This window comes from Tinamus guttatus, unplaced genomic scaffold (assembly GCF_059628265.1).
Source record: "Tinamus guttatus ecotype Peru unplaced genomic scaffold, ASM5962826v1 Tinamus_guttatus_pri_ptg000046l, whole genome shotgun sequence".
NCBI lineage: Eukaryota > Metazoa > Chordata > Aves > Tinamiformes > Tinamidae > Tinamus > Tinamus guttatus.
This window is the reverse complement of record NW_028288580.1, coordinates 1,490,974-1,510,208: the sequence shown is the minus strand read 5'-3', so window position 1 is coordinate 1,510,208 and position 19,235 is coordinate 1,490,974. Positions and strand designations below refer to the sequence as shown.

General features: G+C 44.5%; 1 protein-coding gene across 1 annotated transcript; it reads left to right on the top strand.

Annotated features, from left to right (window-relative positions):
- The first annotated feature begins 3,331 nt into the window (after positions 1-3,331).
- Positions 3,332-19,024, top strand: BEND3 (BEN domain containing 3). The gene is made up of 4 exons (XM_088538362.1): positions 3,332-3,450; positions 10,943-10,987; positions 11,494-11,714; positions 16,684-19,024. The coding sequence occupies exons 2-4, from the start codon at positions 10,954-10,956 to the stop codon at positions 18,967-18,969; spliced, it is 2,541 nt and encodes an 846-aa protein (XP_088394488.1). The 5' UTR covers positions 3,332-3,450; positions 10,943-10,953; the 3' UTR covers positions 18,970-19,024.
- Positions 19,025-19,235: the final 211 nt, after the last annotated feature.

The window sequence follows — 19,235 nt, the reverse complement described above, 5'->3', positions numbered from 1 at the left end:
TCTCTCTCTTTTTCTTTCTCTCTCTCTCTCTCCCTTTCTCTCTCTCTCTCTCCCTTTCTCTCTCTCTCTCGTCCTCCCTGCCTTTGCTTTTTCTCTCTCCCTTTCTCTCTCTCTCGTCCTCCCTGCCTTTGCTTTCTCTCTCTCCCTTTCTCTCTCTCTCCCCTCACACCTATTGAGTCTCTTCACAGCCTATCGATATCCAACAGGTGCTTGGACCCCGGGCTGTTGAGCAGGCCAGGGTGGCGAGGAGCTACGGGCCTCACTTCCTCAGGAGGGCAACAAGCCCCCGGGGCGCTGGCAGCTGGCACTCGCGCGGGAGGAAGGAAGGCTCACACGGGCCGGAGCTGCAACCGCTGCCAGCGCGTCCCCTGCCCCGGACCTGCACGCGGCAGGGCTTGCTCCTCCTGGTTGGTGTCTGGAAATCCAGTTTTGGTTGGGCCAAGTGGGAAATGCGCCACTGCTTGCACTCGCAAGCACTCGTATTTTTCTTCCTAAAGAGTTTTCTTGCTGAAGCCCCGGAGCCTTCCCTCCTCCCTCCCCGGTGACCTGGAATTTTCCAGAGATTGCCGTAGTGTCACAGAGTGGCTTTTGAGCCAAAGGCATGAAGGGGAAAAAATGAACACTCGAATAAATGACTTGTGTAGCACAAGTTCAAATGGTGAAAAAAAACGGGGACTTGTCGGTCTGGGAGGCCAATGTGAGCTCGCTACCTGCATTGCCTGGAGACAAGTTGGGCGCTCCCTCTGCCGCGGATGTTGTTATGGCAGCAGTGTGCTCCCGCTTCCCGCTGCTTAGCGCAGGCCCTTGGGCTCTCCTCCTGGGCTTGGCTCCCTGGTAGCTGCACTGCCTGGGGCCAGCACTACAGAGCAGAAACGAGGCGGAGTTCAAGCCGGCAAGGCTTCTCTCAAGGGCTCTCAAATTGAGCTTGGGATCCCACTGGCTTGCTCTTGCCTTGCGGTTGCCTCCGCTCCATCCCACTGGGGAAAGCAGCATTCTGGTAAAAGGGGCTGAGATGCAACTCTACTTAACAGCTGGGCCAGGTGCTAAACCATTACACCCCCGTGCACTTTCAATTAGCTTTACAATAAAGGCAGAGGGCTCAGCCTACTATAAACTTAAGTCTTTTTTAATAGTGCTAACAGACGCAAGGGAAAAAAGTTATCATCTGCAAGTGCTCGTTATCTCTAAGGGCTGAATGAATCGCTAACTGCAGAACACTTGTCCTGTTAATAAAATGCATCCTTCATGCCAGTGATTCATCGGAGTGGTTGTAGTGCTGGCGGTGGGTCCCTGCTTTTAAGAGCTCCTTTAAACGGCTTTTATTAAAGGGGAGAAAAAAAAGTCAAGGTTAAATTCAACCAACTACTATCTCTTAGGATTATTCATGAAATATGATCCTGTAAATATGCCAGCAGCCCTAAATTCCAGATTTAGAAGGAGCCTAAATCTAGGAAAGAGTTATTTACTGGGCATTTGTTTTTTTCCCACAGCATTATTTCTCAGTTATTTGACTTGCATGTTTCTGTCTTTGCTTTTACAAAAAAAAAAGTAGTTTTAATTATAGTGAAATGCAGTTTCGGTGGAAAACAGGCGTAAAAGATTTATCTGTTTAATTCTCAGCAGTGCTCCAAGCTGCTGCGTTCTACCTACATATTCAGTTGTTGCTAAACTGCTCCTGCTACTTGTCACTTGTATTTAGCAGTCCTTTACACTGGGATTAGTGTTTCATCACCCTTCATGGCAGGATCCATCCTCATCTATTTATTTTTAATAATGTAACACCTTTGGAGTCATTCCTTTCACTCTGGGAAAAAAAAAAGTGAAACTTAATTACAGTGCAATTAGAAAGAGAATTTGCTGTGCGTGTGTTTTTATTAAAAGGCAAGAGGGATCTGTTTAATCCGAATGGCAGCACCAGCCGAGTTCATTGTACAAATAAAACATTTCACAAAAAGTTGTCAAGTTTCGTATGTTGCTAATTTCAGAGTCATTAGATATACTCGAAGAATGCAATTGTGATAACAGGCCAAAGCCTACAATGTTGGATTTACCTCTCACATATAAATATATATATTATATATATATATATATTTATAAATATATAATATATATATTTATATGTGAGAGGTATATATATATATGATCTTTGGGGAATGTTTTTCTCCAAGCTCATAGCAGTAAGGACAGCTAAGAGCCACCGAACTAATGTAAGGACTTAGGAGTTCCTGTCAAGCTCAGAAAATAAATAAATAAATAAATAAATAAAGCTAAAATAATCTACAAGGACACCCGACTGAAGAAGAATGTGATGCCTGTTTTATAAATCATTGCAGCCATACGATGCACAAGTGTGAGTCAAGATGTTGCTCTTCAGCGAGGGTGAAGGTAAGAACGCAGTAATCGCCACGCTTGGAGGTGAATTACCAGGATTCACCGAATTCCTGATTTTACCAGCATGGGCAGCAGTCTAGAACGGCACCAAAGGCCAGTTTTCCTCAGCGGCCAGTGGGAAACATGGAAGCTCCCGCACTGCATAAGGGACGAGCACGCGGGTGGCCCTTGCCCAGCGCCGCGGTGCGCGTCCCCACAGCGTGGCGTGGGGCACGGGGCGCCCCGTCCCGCCGCGCTCCCGCCCACGGAGCAGCGACGCGGGCCGTGACGGCGGCCGCGGCGCTGGTTGCGGCTCCGCCGCTGCCTCCCAGCGCCCGCCAGCCCCACGCACGCGCGGCGGGACTCGCGTGGGGCGCCGGGCAGCGCCAGCGCCGCCGTTTCCCTCGGCGGCGGCGGGGCGGGGGGAGTGGCGCGGCCGTTGGCCGCGGGGCGGGAACGGCCGTTGGCCGCCCGCGGCCGCTGCCTCCCGCGCGCCGCCCCCCGGCGGCTCCTCGCGGCCACGTGCTCGCGGCGCCGGCCATGGCCACGCGGCGGGGGCCGCTCGCCCCCGGCTCCGGGCGGCGCCGCCTCCCCGCGTGTCTGCGCGCGGGCGCTCCCACGCGGCGGGGCCCGGCCCGCGCCGCGGCCCACGCGCGGGGGGGTGGGGCGGCGCTGCCCGCCGCGGCCGTGGCGCGTCCCCGTGTGCGTGGCGGGGGGACGCGGCGCGGCCCGCAGGCGCCCGCCCCCGGGGCTGCCGCCGTGTGGGCAGCGCGCGCGGGGTCTCCAGTGGGAGCCGCGTTGCCTGCGGCGGGGCGAGGAGGAGGGGGAGTGCGTCCCGCTCCTCCCCCCTCCCCTCCCGCCTCTGCCCCTGCCCCGGGGCGGCGGGTGGCGCTGGCCGCGGCGGCGCGGGGCTTGGTGTCCTTGTGCGGAAATGACACACGGTCCCGTCACGTCACGCGAGAGCGCAGCGCGCGGACCCTCGCGCACAAAGAGCGGGAGGGAAGCGCGGGCACCACCGGCGGCCGCTGCAGCCACCCCCGGCGCCGTCCCGCGCCTCGCGTGGCCTCGCGGCGAGCCCAGGTGAGTCCCGTCCCGTCCCGCCGCGGCGAGGGGCGCCGCTCCGCGCCGCGCGGCCCCCTCACCGGGGGAGGAACCGGGAGGGGGGGGGCAGCGCGCGCGGCGGGCCCGGGCGGCCCCTCCCCCGGGCGGCCGCGGCGCGGGCCCGGCGCCGCCGCCCCTTCCCCCGTGGGGCGCGGGGGGGCCTTTGTTCGCGGCGGCGCTCGGTGCTGCAGCGCGGGGCCCCGCGCGGCCGCCTCCATCGCGGCGGCGCGGGGGGGGCGGGCGGGCGGCGAGTGGAACGGTCACGCGGCCGCCACCTCGCGCCTCGCCTCCCCCCCCGCGCGGCCCGCCCGCATAGATCCGCCCGGGCAGGGTCCGCGCCGGAAGCGGCGGCGCGGCCGCCGGCTCGCGGCTCCCACCGCGGAGGAAGCGGCGGCTCCGCGCGGGGTCCGCGCGGCCGCAGCGCCCGCCCCGGGGCGGGGCCTCCCGCGCGGCGCCTCCCGCGCGGCGCCGCGGCCGCTCCACGTGGCAGCCCCCCCCCCCCCCAACCGCCCCCCGCGTGCACCGCGCGGGTCATGCGCGGCGCCACGCGCCGTTCGCGCGTGTCCGTAACGCGCCGCTGCTGGAAGTACGTGCTCTAGTGTCGCAGCGGTCACTGTTCGGGAAAGCGTGCGGGACAGGTAGAGAGCGCTTCAGCTACAAGCAGCTGTGGGAAAACTGAGAAGCGTGTCTTTTTTTTTTTTTTTTTTTTAACTGCAGATGTAACTAAAAATAAAACCCGAAAAACCCAAATTGAGAGCGTGCCCTGTGAGCCCTCTTGGCACGATGCCACTCTCCGAGGCAGGCTCCAGTGCTGCGGCTTCCTGTCCTCTGCCACGAGCGGCAGGGGCGGGTTTGGGGCAGGGTTCAGAGCAGGGCTCGTGTGTCCGTGGGGTGACGCTTCCCGCGGCGCCTGCTGGCTCCTCTGAACATACGTTTCTTCATAGTTTGGAAACTTGAGTTATACGTGTGTTTAAGGTTGGCACCTGAGTGTAATGGAATATCGTTTTCTGGCTTACGTAGTATTTTGAGTATCAGTACCGAATATCAAGAAAAAAAAATTGTTGAAAATCTCCATTCTTGGGTCCCAGGCAGCACCTTGCCCTATTAAAATTGACTGATAGAAAATGCTTCTACTAAATAATACTTTTAGTATTATTTATGCTGTCTTCTTGCATTTTGCTCTTGGTTCAGACAACTGAAACAACATTTTGGAGTTTCCTATGATATGTAGTCAATTCGAAATCAGATTTTTTTGACTTTATTTATTTATTTTTTATTAAGGTGGCTTCAGATGCCAGGTTTAACTTCCTTAATCTGCAACCTTAACCTGTGAAGATCAGTTAACTTCATGACCCTTTAAAAAGGGGTATGTTTCTCCAGAAAAAAAAAATATATATATATATTTTGTAAGGACATCTCACTGAATCTATGCAAAGTAGTGAGATGTACAAAACAAGTAATGCAGATTTTTTGCCATGTGTTATAGCAGGTTTGGATGTTACTTTGTAGCATTTTCACTGTCATTTTACTTTGCGTCATTAGCGAGTGAAGGTATTTCAGGCAGAGGTACAGCACACTGACAGTGCCTGTTTTGAGTAATTTGCTTTTTCTGAAGATGGTGCCAAGCTTGGTGATGAGGTTTTCAACAACAGAAGGATACTTAAGTAAAAAATAAGGATGATAATAACAATGGCAAGAAGTCCAGAGAAATTATTTTCCCTGTTATGGCTGTTTTTAAGGAGGTCTTCTGCAATAATTAAAGTCGAGTCAATGTCCCAGAAAGCAAAGATTGACTCATAAGTGCGTTTCAAAAGGCTCCCATTGGAGTAGTAGACATGTAGTAGTTGTTGAATTGGAGTTGCAGTGAAGTTTGATTATTAATTTATTTGTTTACAAACTGGGGGAATCTCATATAACTGAAGCATGGGCGCAATTCTGAAGCTATTGAATGCAGTCCGGAAGCCTGGAAGTGGAAGGTCTAAAGAGTTGTCTCCTGAAGGAGAACCCAGGCCCAGGCACCCCCGCGCCCAGGCGCGTTCCAGCAGGAATCCGTCTCGCCGGGCACGTGGAAAGCAGCTCGCACCTACCCACCCACGGCAGGCGCGCGGGCTGCAGTGCGAGGAGCAGGCTCCTCTCCTGGAACCCGGCTCTTGTGACACGGAGCAGCGGGATTTCGGAAGCCGGGAGGGAATCCGCTACGGCTGGGCAAGGGAAAGGTCGGGTGCTTTGCCTTGCACCCAAGGCGCCTCTCCGGCTGGGAGGAATAAGGCAGGACTGGCCATAGGCAGGGAGCGGAACCGCGGGCCTTGGCTCTCTCGTGAGTATCCGTCTGCTGGCTTAATTAGCCATTGTCCTCGGCTCAGGAGGAATAAACAAGCAATAGTTATGGGCTGCGCTCCAGTTATCTAGCATAATATTGATAAAAACTCTTACAGGAAGGCACGTGTAAGAGAAGGAGCGACTTTTTCATGTTGTCTTTAGTATGAACTAAAACAGCAGTTCAATACACAGAGCTTATGAAATTTGGCCAATATTATCTCCTTAGAATATCAGTGTTTTTTAGTGTGTGTGTACTTATTATTTACTTAATGTTACTAGGTTACCCTCAAAGAAATCACTGTGTCTTTCACTGCCTGCTGAAAGTGAGGAGATTTTTTTTTTCACCTGTTCTCTAAGGAATATTTAATGGTACTGGCAAACACACATGTCTTTTGATCAGAATGTTGGGAATAGTTCACCTCATCAAACACACAATTGAGGCCTGCGAGAATTCATTGGGGCCTGTGAGTTTTATATATGAAGCAATGTACCACCATGAGGCTATAAAAGGAATAAACATCTCATAATATGTAATGTCTAAAAAGATGTATTTTTAATAGGAGATTCTTGCAGTTGATAAGAATTAGAGACATTCCTTCCCACCAACATGAACGTATTAATAATAAAAGTTTTTAGTAGACAATCTGCATTCAAGAAACAGCAGTTCCTCCACCCTTAACCGTGTGTTCACAAACTGAACACTAACATCTAATGCAAGCATTTGCATTACGGAAAAACAAATACTTCCGTAAAACTGGTAACAGTAATCTTTATTATATTACAATATATTACTTAAGATAATTATTCCTTTTAGTTTGCAATTATGATACACTTTTGTTGTGAAAATGGAACTGTATTCTGCATGAGATGTGTATGCACTTTTGCACTTTTAAAAGGTATATATATATGTATATATATAAACAGACTTAGATATAATAGTCATATATAAGCAGACATATATGTATATTAAAAGGCATTACTTGAAGATGATCAATTTGTCTTTAATCTTGAAGAATGATAGCAGGGGCAGAGAGTTGCCTTGATCACTGTTAGGTATCATCAGCAAGACCTTTCCTCTTCATACTGAGTAGTTTTTTATTTTTTGCAATGGTCCCAAGCAGGCAAGTAGCAAAAATCCTGCTTTAAACAGCTCCAAGGTCAGTAAATGAGCAGTTGTTAGGTAATAAATATGAGGAGATGCCCATCCTGCGATGATTCAAGTTAATGAATTCAGGATTTAGTTCCTTTATATGAATTAACTAGATACATTTTGGAATAGCTACTTAGTCTATTCATATAACATAGTTGATGGTATGGGATTGAAAGACATTTAGAATAATCTTCTAATTTGCTCCCTTATAATATCTCTACACCTAATTGTCTTAAATATTTAAGGTTTCTGTGCATATTTGAAGCACACTTCTGATAAATGGATTTTACTTTAGAGTCAAAAGTTGCCCCATATAGCTCTAAATGCACAGAAGAACATGAGCATTCACCAGCCTCAAAATGCCACTTTAACTTTTGTGCCACTGGTGAGTGGAATATCCTGCCCTACCTATGACCTTTCTCTGAGTCCTGAGGTGCTGAGCATGTTCTGAGCACACTTCATGTTAGATGGTAGGACAGATGCAGGGAGCCCCCAGTGCAAGGATTATAGCAAGGCCCAGATGGTTTTGTCTCTGGTCCGCCAGGAACTCAATATCTAGAAGGTGCAACTGCTTAGAAGTTCAGGCAGTAGCTGAGCGGCATTTATGGATCTTGCAAATCGAAAGATCCCAAACTGAATGTGTTTAGATTTTTTTTTTTTTTTTTTGAATTAGACTTCAGTGCTTATTTAACTTACTGGAAGTAGCTTAGCTTAAAATGGAATGACATAATCAGTTGTATCAGAGTAATTATCTGCAAATAAGCTCATTATGTGTCAGTTTAAAAAGAATTGTACCATCATTTATGTGTGTCTGATTGCAAATCTAAGTAATTTCATTCACGTCTTTTAGGAGAACAAGACTTCAATCTTTTTAAGGAATCCGTTGTCTTTTTCTTCCACTTATTCAGCTCTCAGAGTTTGAGGATGTGTGGTTGTGTCTAGAGGACGGACCCAAAAGGAGTGTTTGTGCCTTCATAGGTGAAGTGCTGGCGTCACCCCGGCCCCGTTTCCTGACTCTTAGCAATAGCCCAGTACACGGTTCTGTACAATGCCAGCCTCAGCCTGGTGCAAACTACCAGTTGTTGTCAGGAAGAGGTTCTCAATAGATAAACCAGCTATAGAATTTAACGAGTTATTGTTTCTTTTCCGCACATGGGATCCCTTTTAATATAGAGGCTGTTCTACCTCCTCTTCTTCAACTGTTGGGTTTGTCCCAGTGCTACACATGCTCCTGTTTGCAGTTACATTAGATAAGCTTCGTTAATGGCTCTACAAGGAACAGGCTCTAATCAAAGCCAGCCTCTTTTGAAGAAGTGTATTATAACCATTTTCAGCATTCAAAGCTGTAGCATCCATAATCAGGGTTATTTTCTCTGAATATGTTTCTTTACATATGTTGGCTGTGTTTGGGCAGCCTCCTCCAAGACCTGTTTCCATAAACAGCCCTTGGGAGCTGCAGCCTCCCCCTGCATCCCAGCCAGGGGAAGTTGCCAAGGCTGGGTCTGCCCACATCCCTATGGCCATCGAGGAGGCAGACCCGCATTTGAAATGTTTTCAACAACTTAAGTTATTTTCACTCTCTGGGCCAGAATGCTACCTCAAAAGAGATTTTGACACTGCTACTTCTATTACTGAGGAAACAGATGTTTTTCATGGCTTATAGTGGCTTTCTGGTAACATAAAGGGAGATTTTACGTCCTCCTTTATACCCCCAACCTCATGTGCCTTTCTGAGATGGACTCTTCCTTGTCTTTCTTTTACCTCTCTGAGCAGGACGAGAACTAACACGGTCACAAAGGAGTGAATTATCTCCTGCAGGTTTAGCAAGCTGAAGCAGCTCGCGGAAGGTTAATGTGAGCCCTAGTGTTGTCCAAGGGGATGAGACTGTGTGGCTGGAAACAGGAGGGGCAGGGGCACTCCTGTCTCTCATGAGAAGCTGCTATAGGTACTTAATTTCCTCGGTATGCTTAAGTTTCTTGCAAATCCCCCAAGAATGTAGGCAAGCAACTAAGGAGAAATGTCATTGGGCACCCAAAGGGGAAAAGGCTGGAGTTTGTGCTTTATTTGGCAAATATAGTTTTGGTGCTCATTGGACTGCTATTCTTGCAGTTTTCAAATAGAAACATAATTTTAAAATAAAAACACTTTGTTTCAAAGCTGTGAAGCAAATGTTTTAATTGCATCTTATTTGTCCTGAGTTTGGGGTAGCTTTGGTTTCCCTGATGTTGCATCTTGTAGAAAGTGAGCTGTTAACCAAGATATGTGCGGAGCTTTACTTTTCACTTTTCTCCATTTCTGATCCTTTCCTTCCAGCTTACTTGTCTTCCCTTAGGAATTCCCCTAAAGCATTCCTCCAATTTGAGTAGCACTAAGGGGAGAGAAGGGCAAAAAAAATTTCTCTTGTATATCTCCACTTAAGATGTTTTCCATTATTCCCTGCTCCTCCTTATTCCCTTCTGGCTGCATGATTGACATTTTACCAACTTCTAGCGGTTTGTTCCAGTACTGCTTTGCTAGGAATTGGCTTGAAAACCTAAGCATGATTTCCTCTTGCAAATACCCTGTAGCAATATCAGCCAGTTTGCTTCCTCACACCTCAAGTGCAATAGGATCCTGTGTCTTGCACTCTGCCACGTTTTGGTGCTGTGCAAAGCCGAAGATAATGTAGTACATATACAGACTAAGCTCAAAAAATTGGCTGTCGGTGTATATGGGATATCAGGACAAAATATGCACATTTAGTGTTAGATACTTTTCTTGATGCTTAACGTAGCTTTTTGATGATGTGGTAGGAGGTCATCTGTTTTCTTGGGATTTTTCCAGTATACATTTGGTCTGTTTTATTTCATTAGAAATCCCACACGTGTGCTGTAGGCATAGTTTGGATAGACCAGTAGCTTTATTCTGCAGCTTTAGCCAGAAACAGGCCTGTCTTTTCTCAGTAACATGGACAAATTTCAGACCTTGGCTAAAGATAGGCATGATCAGTTGAAAGCACGCTATTTGAAAAAAGGAATGTAATTGTGGAAAATGTAGAATATTCTGGGGCTAAGTGAACATATAGGGTTACTATACGTTATATAGTGTAATATATGTAATATATAAATTACTCTATGTAATATAATCAATATGTGACAGTTTTACCAATTGTGAATGTTAGCTTGCAGCAGTGCACTCTTGGTGGCTGGTGAGATCTGATTAGGGTGCTTGCTTTGTAGAACCCCAAAATATTGAAAATTTCTCTCTCTCTTTTTTTTTTTTTTTTTTAATGAACATGTCCACAAATGTTTAGCCCAAGTAATTTGCAAAGTCGGTTTTCAAGGAAACAGATATACAGTTCAGTCATTTATATGACAGCTAAGGCTAAAATCAAGTGATAATATAACAAATAATTGTTTTTTATTTCAGAAGACATGTTTATATTGTTTAGAGGCAGTTGACTGCTAATAAGAAAAAAAAAAAGAGAGTATTCATGCAAATCTGCAGATTCTTCTGTTTTGAATTAATGCAATTCATATCAAAAGATTTTTAACTGAAAATCTATTCCAGAATGCATATTGTACTTTGCAGTGAGTTTTCCTTTGGTGATGGCTCTAGGTTATGACCCACAATGCCAAATATAAAAACATTTGAGTGTAATAAGAAAATAAGCCCTTCGTACGAGGCGGAGAATTTAATGGGGATACCTTTCATCTGTATATTGCCATGGTAGTTTATTATTATAGAGAAGCTTAAGCTGGCTTTTATTTCTCCCTTATTAGAAAAAGCCATACATTTTTAAACAAAATCCTGGCTATCCTACATTTTTTGCAGTATAGTTTATCTGCTTGATAGGTCTGTAGATGACCAAGAAAGTCATTAACATAGCTGGTTAGTACAAAAGGCCAGACTGGAAATTACCAATGGGTCATTAATGGCTGTGACTATAGATTATAGTTATAAAAATATGTGTTCTGATTCCAGAAGGTGCTGATATCCCTTTATTTTTGTTTTGTTCTTTAGTGAGATAGAAGATGAACTCAGCTGAAATCACTGATGATGATGAAGGTAAAATTTTATACTTTGTGTAATTTATAACAAGGCAAAAGTATGTGTTGAATGAAAACTTCTGTAACCCGATGAAGAGTGTAGCTGGATCGAGGAAAATTATATTATTGAGTTAAAAAAAAAAAAATTGTCTGAAACATCCTACTATTTTATCCCGTGATATTTTCTCTTATATTTCCTTCCTCCCACTCAAAAAAACCCCACAAAAACAAAAACCAAAAAACTTCTTTCTACTGCTTTATTTGTTTATACTTTCAACTCCTCTTCAGGGAAGAAGCTGCCATTTACTTGATGTTTGTGACATTTACTAGATGGTTTTGGCATAACAAAAACTTGATTCTGGGGTGATCTTAACACACAGTTATTATATAAGTGATAAAAAATAGTTATGTTGCTCAAAATACATTTTTATGAAAAGAAACAAAGCGCAAAAGATTTATTTAAGGGTACCATGGTTTTCTGAAGAGAGTGCTTTATCAATTGTAAGCCTTCTCTTTTTCCAGTAGAAATTCCTAAGAAAGATATTGTGAAGGTAGAAACAGAAAACGAAGATGAAGCTCTAGACTGCTCTTTGACATCCAGATCTGCTGAGAAACCCCTCCTGGATGGTGCAGCTTCTTGCGTGCAGGAGTCCAACAAGCGGAAGCAGACCCCGCTCAGCTGCGACGGCGCAGGCAGCCAGCAGGATGTCGTGTCCAGCGTGAAGAAACGGCGCTTTACGCAAGAGGTGACCTCTCCCTGCGCAGCCCTGGCTGTGCTGTTCACATCTTGTAGGCTAAGGGCGCTGCTGCTACAGGCAAAGTGCAAGTCACCTAACCGGATTTGCATTCTAATGAATTTGAGTCAAGTATGGCTAATCTGGGCCCAGTTTGTGCACATGACTTGTCTGGATATTTCTTTAAAAGATATGGGAGCTGTCATTCTTAAGAAACACATTTGTAGAGTAGTTTGTTCATTTCTTTTGGTGTTTTTCATAGAACATAAGAGCAGGTAGTAGTTTGGATTAACTACGTTTGATTAAGCTCCTTCTCGTGTCACACGGCCCTTGGGTATTCAGTGGTAGAAATAGGGCTGTAACTTTGAAATGGATTTTGAGGTCAGTGAGTCAGGTGTAAATGTACATATCAATAGAAAGATAAAAATGCTGGGATGCAGAAGATTTCAACAGATCAAGAAGAGAAAGTATTACAACTTCTGAACTGGTGCAACATCCTAGCCGTGACAATCCAGCCATTTGTCTAGGCAGTGAAGGAGACTCCATGATCTTTTTAGTTATCCTTTTCTAGTGTTTCACCTCTCTAACGATGAGATAATTACATTAATCTTTTCTGGAAATTAGAATATTTCTCTTTGTCCTCGTTCCTTTCATTAAGGAAAGCAAGCATTAAGGAAAGTTTTTCAGAAAACAGTCTTCTGCACATGGGAAAATTACAGTGATATTGTCCACTTTCAGGCCTGTCTTTTCCAGCTAAAATTCTAGCTTCTCTTAAGCTTTTCTGCAGGATTCTCCTAAACCTTTTGTTTTTGATGTTCTCTTTAGGATGCCTGAAAAGGTAATGTCTAGTCTTGGATAGTCCCATTTTTTTTCTAATACCCCATCGAGTCGTATAACCCTTATATTTTATTGTTCTTTTTACAACTCCTGCAAGGATAGAGTTCAGTCTTCGATAGTGACATCTCCTCTAACACCCTCTAAAACAGTATAATGACCTCCTGTTCTTCATGCTCAGCACTTTATTAAAATAACCTAGATTCAAATTCATCCTCTTTCAAACAACTTCAAGCCCTGGGTTATATTTAGTTTATGACCTACTCTAAAGCACGTATCCTTTTCTGCTGTTTTGCTGCCTAGCTAGTTACTCTATGGTGTGTTTGTGCATTTCATTTCTCCTTTCTAGCCATAGCTCTTTATGCTCGTTTTTCTTGACTTCTCTCCTTCTGAGTCTTGGGGCCTCTTTTTTTTATCCTTGTGTGTGTGGTAAGGCTTTCCTTTGTTGTTTGTTTGTTTGTTTCTCTTTTTATTTTTATAATTGTTTTACTTTAACTGTGGTTCTTATGGATTTTACTGTTTGCCTGTAATACATTTTAAAATTTATTTCAAATGAATCATTTCCCAAGATTTATAGTAAGATCAAAAGATGCACCAATAGCAATGATAAAAAGTCATTCTTAACTGACCCCAGTGAATCAACATCTTTAAATAACAATTTTAAATAACCAACCAGAAACAGTCTTCTATGACTTTAAAAAGGTTAACTGTTTCTCTAGTACCACTATTTTATTTTAGTTGATGACTTCAAAAATATTTTTGTTTGCAATCAGAGGAGGAAATATTAATTATTTTTGACAATTTTGTGCTTGTAGTGTATTTTTATTGTATGTCACACAGTCATCAGTGTATTAGCTATCAGCACAGCTCTACTCTTTATTATATGGTTGTACTAACAGGCTGTTGATTATAGCAATAAGTGATTTCCTATCAGAAAACTTTTCATGTTTCTTCTGTGCCACATTTCTTTATAAGAAGTAAATATTTCTCTCAGTTTCTAAAAATAATTTCCTGTTTAGAAGGTGGTAAGTTTTTAAAATTTCTATGCAAAAGTGATTTCTGGATTGTTATGTTTGATTTTTTTTTTTTTGGTGTTTCTTCCTCATATATTTATTCTTTTTTCTTTACTTGTATGCTAGGGTATGCTAGATTATTATGTTCAGCATTCCTACAGATATTTGGATTTTTTCCTATAAAGAATTAAATACATCATAACATTTTTAATTGTTTAAAAAATGATTTTAATACTCAGCAAAGCAATGACTAAACAGTTTTTAAAACTTGGCTTAGAATCCTGAGAGATAGTGTGAGAGATTATTTCACAATGAAATATATTGGTTAATGTTTACCAAATACTGCATTTCGTAAATGTTAAAAAATGTGTCATATAAAAACTTGCTGTTGAAATGCACTATACAAACCAGCACTATCTAGTATTCTGAGTCTAATACAACAATCTCTCTACTAATTTTTGATAGTACATTCAGACTGCTCATGTACACTGCATGTGGATATAGTATTATTTGAAAAACATCCCTGTTTAAAGATAGTGCCTTTAAAAGTTATTGGAAATAAATGAAAAAATAGTTTTGTATTAGGATTTGTCCAAAAGCTTTTGCATATGCTGTGGATAGTGCTTTTCCCAGTTAGAAGCTGCGTAGAGACAAAATAATCAGAAGCAAAATGAAAGAGTTCATCTGAAATAAAAATACTTAAATATAGGCCCAGATTGTTAACACATCAGTCAAACACTATGTATCATCTATGTATCATCTTAGTCAAACACTATGTGCGTGTTTATGAAATGCTGGTAGCCAGATTCCTTCCACAATTAGTACCAACATTGTAGGCCACATTAGCAAAAGGGCAGAAGTCTTGCTGACCTTACAGTGGAGATTGGTCATCATTCTTAGCTTAACCACTTAATTTCTTTCAGAGAGTCATATTCAAACCCAAGAAACAAAAAACTCTATAATATTCACAATGATGAATTCATGCTGTCTAATAGATGTTCTGATACTGCTTTGTCCTAATTATGTGTCTGAGCTGTGAATTAATAGAAGTTATCCTCAGATTGCCACGTTTTATTATATAATTAAATAGAAAAAAAATATATGGCCACGGCTCAGGAAAACTAAGAGACCCTTGATGACCTGTAGCAAGTTGTTTAATAAGGAATGAACTGAAATCATACCTCTGTTGTTGGCTTTAGTGGCAGTGGGGATTATCATGGTCCGCTGTCAGGTGACGACTATGTAGGAAAGCTGTATTTTCACCCGGAGGTACCACTCTTCCTCCACTGATGCTTTTTGGGTGGTCTGCAGCAGCTCCACTTCCAGTGGAGGAGGAGCCTGCAATTAAATGTGAGAAACTTGAAACAGAATTTGTTTACAGTTGAGTTTCTTGTGTTTTAGTAGTTCATGAAGAGCGCATTTAGTTAAGGCGCCTGCTGCAGGAGGAGTCACTCTGCAGAGGTTGGTGGTGCTCCAGGACTCAGGCTGCTCACCGTGTTCCTATCGGTTCTGCTTTAATCCCGGTGGGACTGGAGAGGCGGCTCCCTGAGCCTCTGTTAGCTCTACTGGTAATAAGGATCCTGTGAGATGCATTGCGTTTTACCGAACGTTTCTGTACGATACATAGGTAACATCCTTTACGTCACACTCTCATTTATCCACGCAGCCTTGCCAGCACACACAAGTTTTCAGGTGTGGGTTTGTACTGGCGTGAACGAGAGCAGAGCTCAGAAACACAGGTTCAGTTTAGCTGAGCGTATGGATTGCCAAACTTAGGATAGAATCCTACTTGTTCTGTTATCCAGCCTTCTGGGGTCTGCGTTGCTTTAGAAACTTAAAAGTCACTAGATTCAGTTTTTCACTGGAGTAAACAGATGCCATGTGTAGTGACTGCATAAAGGGACCAGATTAATTTCATGTGCTATGGTTTTGTTTTTCAGAAAGGAACCTCCTGAAAGGGGCCTTTCGTAAAGCTTCTCATTGCACAATGCACAGGATGCATTGGGGTCTTCCCTTCAAATTGTTTCAGCCTCTTAGCTGAGACCTTAAGTCTATGTTTCATCTATTTTAATATATGAATGCAACTTCTTTTTTTTTTTTTAAATCTAATTAATGTCGTGTGGAACAAGCCAAGAGGTATGATTCAGCATGGTCTCAAAAATCTGTTTTCTCGTGTTTGAATTCTGTATGTTGGATTTTATCTATTTCACTAAGAATTATTTGCAATATCCATGTGTTCAGAAAAAAAATACTAAACTGAACATTTAATGTAAATTGATAAAATACTTGCTTCAGATTTTAAACATTGAGGAAGAGTTAGAAAGTATTTAGGAACATGAGTCTCTTAAGAACTTAGTGCTGTTTATTATATAAACTGTTCAGAAAATGCAAAACCCAGTGAATTTGCACTTACTTGCCTTCCAGAAAGGAAGAAATCTTAGGCTCCCTTTTCAAAAGACAGTATCAAGATGCCATATTTTTAGGTTTTTACTGTTTGAATTGAGTAGTATTTAATTTTACTCATTCTCAGAAACCTGTTCAGGAGTTGTACGACATCGTAAAGGTAAAAAACCTGTCTAAACTTTTCACACGAGGAAGGTGAGAACAAGCACAGCGCTGGTGCCTGCCAGCCCTGGTGGTGTTTTCAGGAGCTAACCTGCAGGGAATGCTGGAGCACGAAATGCAGGCAGTGGAGGCAGTGGCAAGGTCACAGGGCCACGAGTCAGGAAATCTACCTTCTATTCTTGGCTCTGCTGCTGACTTGTTGCCACGCAGGTTCTCTGCAGCCCAAGATCCTCGTGTGCGAGGTGGAGGATCACGATACTTAATGTGGGAGAGTATTTAGAGCTCAGTGGGGTAAAAGTGCTTGGGATTGTAATTGCATTTCTGTGCTAAGGGGAAAGCCATTGAACAAAACAAGAACAATGAAATGAAACTTAAAAAAAATCTAATATTTAACTGAGTTTTAATTGATTTTTTTCTAATGCAGTTACTGATTTGATACATGTAACACAAGTAATCTGGAAAAAATGTGGCAGTGCATGTTTATGTAATGATAACCAGCTTAAGAGGCACACATCTGTAGCTTACATTGTCAAGGCAGCCTTACTAATACAGTATTTATTCATTCAAAGGGCCCCCACTCAAACATGAGGAACCGTGACCCTGGCTCGCCCACTCAGGTAAACGCAGAGCAGCCAAACAAGAACAAGAATCCCAACATCACGTGGCTCTGCGAAGAGGAACCCTTCAGCGACATAACCACTCCGTCGTATAAGAAGCCTCTCTATGGCATCTCACACAAAATTACGGAGAAGAAGAACCCGCCAGGGACGGAGCAGTTTGCTTCCTATGATTCGATTGACAAGATTAACCCCAGTAGTCCCTCGCACCTTCGGACCTTGAACGATCAGCGCAAAAGGGACTGCGCTGCAGCCGCATCTGTAGCTGCCAACACGGATTCTGACCCAAATATATATTCTTTGATACAGAAAATGTTCTACACACTGAACACCCTCAACTCCAACATGACTCAGCTCCACAGCAAGGTTGACCTGTTGTCCCTGGAGGTCAGCCGGATTAAGAAGCAAGTCAGCCCGGCAGAGACTGTCGCCCAGTTCAAGCCTCCTCCCGAGTACCAGCTGACTTCTGCGGAGCTCAAACAGATCATGGACCAGAGCTCGTCAGGCGGAGACTTAGCCTGCCGGCTGCTGGTGCAGCTCTTCCCAGAGCTCTTCAGCGACGACGAGTTCAACAGGAACTGCAGCGCGTGCGGCTTTCTCAGCAAGCGCAAGCTCGAGTCCCTTCACCTGCAGCTTATCCGCAACTATGTGGAAGTTTGTTACCCTTCTGTGAAGAACACAGCTGTGTGGCAGGTGGAGTGCTTGCCTCAGGTCAACGATTTTTTCAATAGATTTTGGGCCCAAAGGGAGATGGAGAATAGTCAACAGAGTGTGCAATCATCCAGTTTTTATGAGACCGAACAAGTAGACTCTTCTCATTTTATCGAGGATAAAGAGCAAGAAGAAGCTCTGTCCTTGGACAGGAGTGGTGTCATTGCCTCAGATTACGTTCTGGATGCTCAGGATCTCAGCGAATTTTTAGATGAAGCTTCTTCCCCTGGGGAATTTTCTGTTTTTTTGTTACACAGGTTGTTTCCAGAGCTCTTTGACCACAGAAAATTAGGTGAAAGGTACAGCTGCTATGGAGACTCTGGGAAGCAACTGCTGGATCCTCATCGGCTTCAGATAATCCGTAGGTACACTGAAATTTACTTTCCAGATGTGCAGGAAGAAGAGGCCTGGCTGCAGCAATGCGTCCAGCGAATAAACGATGAGCTTGAAAATATGTATATGGATGGAAGCGAATGTGATCAGATGCGAGATGACTGTTACGATTCCTCTAGTTTACCAGACGATGTATCAATCATAAAAGTGGAAGACAGTTTTGAATATGAAAAACCTGGCAGGCGCTCAAAAAAAATCTGGCTTGTACCCATAGACTTTGACAAACTCGACTTTCCCCCTCCAGATTTTGATGTTCCTGTCCCCGATTACCTGTTGAACAAAGAACAGATTAAAAATATATATGAAAGCAGTCTTTCCATAGGCAACTTTGCCTCTCGACTGCTTGTTCTCCTGTTCCCCGAACTGTTTACTCACGAAAACCTACGGAAGCAATACAACTGTAGCGGATCTTTAGGCAAGAAGCAGCTAGATCCCACCAGAATTAAATTAATCCGGCATTACGTGCAGATCCTGTACCCGAGGGCCAAGAACGACAGGGTGTGGACGCTGGAGTTTGTGGGGAAGCTGGACGAGCGCTGCCGGCGGCGGGACACGGAGCAGAGGCGCACGTACCAGCAGCAGCGCAAGGTCCACGTGCCGGGGCCCGAGCGGAGGGAGTTCCTCAGCTACGCAATAAGCACAGAGAGGTTCCGAGAAGAGTTTGAAGGGCCGCCCCTGCCGCCTGAAAGAAGCAGCAAGGATTTCTGCAAGATACCGCTTGATGAACTCGTCGTTCCTAACCCGGACTTCCCTGTGCCTTCTCTGTATTTGCTGTCTGACAAGGAGGTAAGAGAGACAGTGCAGCAGAGCCTCTCGGTTGGAAACTTCGCCGCCAGACTTCTCGTCAGGCTCTTCCCGGAGCTCTTCACCCCGGAGAATCTCAGACTGCAGTATAACCATTCAGGTGCTTGTAACAAAAAACAGCTCGACCCCATCAGACTGAGGCTGATCCGTCACTACGTGGAAGCCGTTTACCCTGTGGAGAAGATGGAGGAAGTGTGGCATTATGAATGTATACCGAGCATCGATGAAAGGTGCCGGCGCCCGAACAGGAAAAAGTGCGATATCCTGAAGAAAGCAAAGAAAGCAAAAACAGTGACAGGCTCCTTCAGTTCCCAAGACTGCGACCACTAAAAGTTATTTGTCAGGATTCCGCGTTGTTTTAGGCTGAGGGGCCTGTCGGGAGCTGAGGACATTCGGCGTGCAGGACAGTTAGGCACTAAGATGGCTTTCAATGTGTGCGCTGCATCCGCTTGGGCACTGCAGCAATGGGAAGTGGCTCACTGCGTTTGTACATGGGTAGAGATCATAAGTCATCGGTGACGTAGCGATTGATGCCTCATTAAGAACATGATGTTCACTGGTGCAAGTACATGTATTAATCCTGTATTATTCCACTC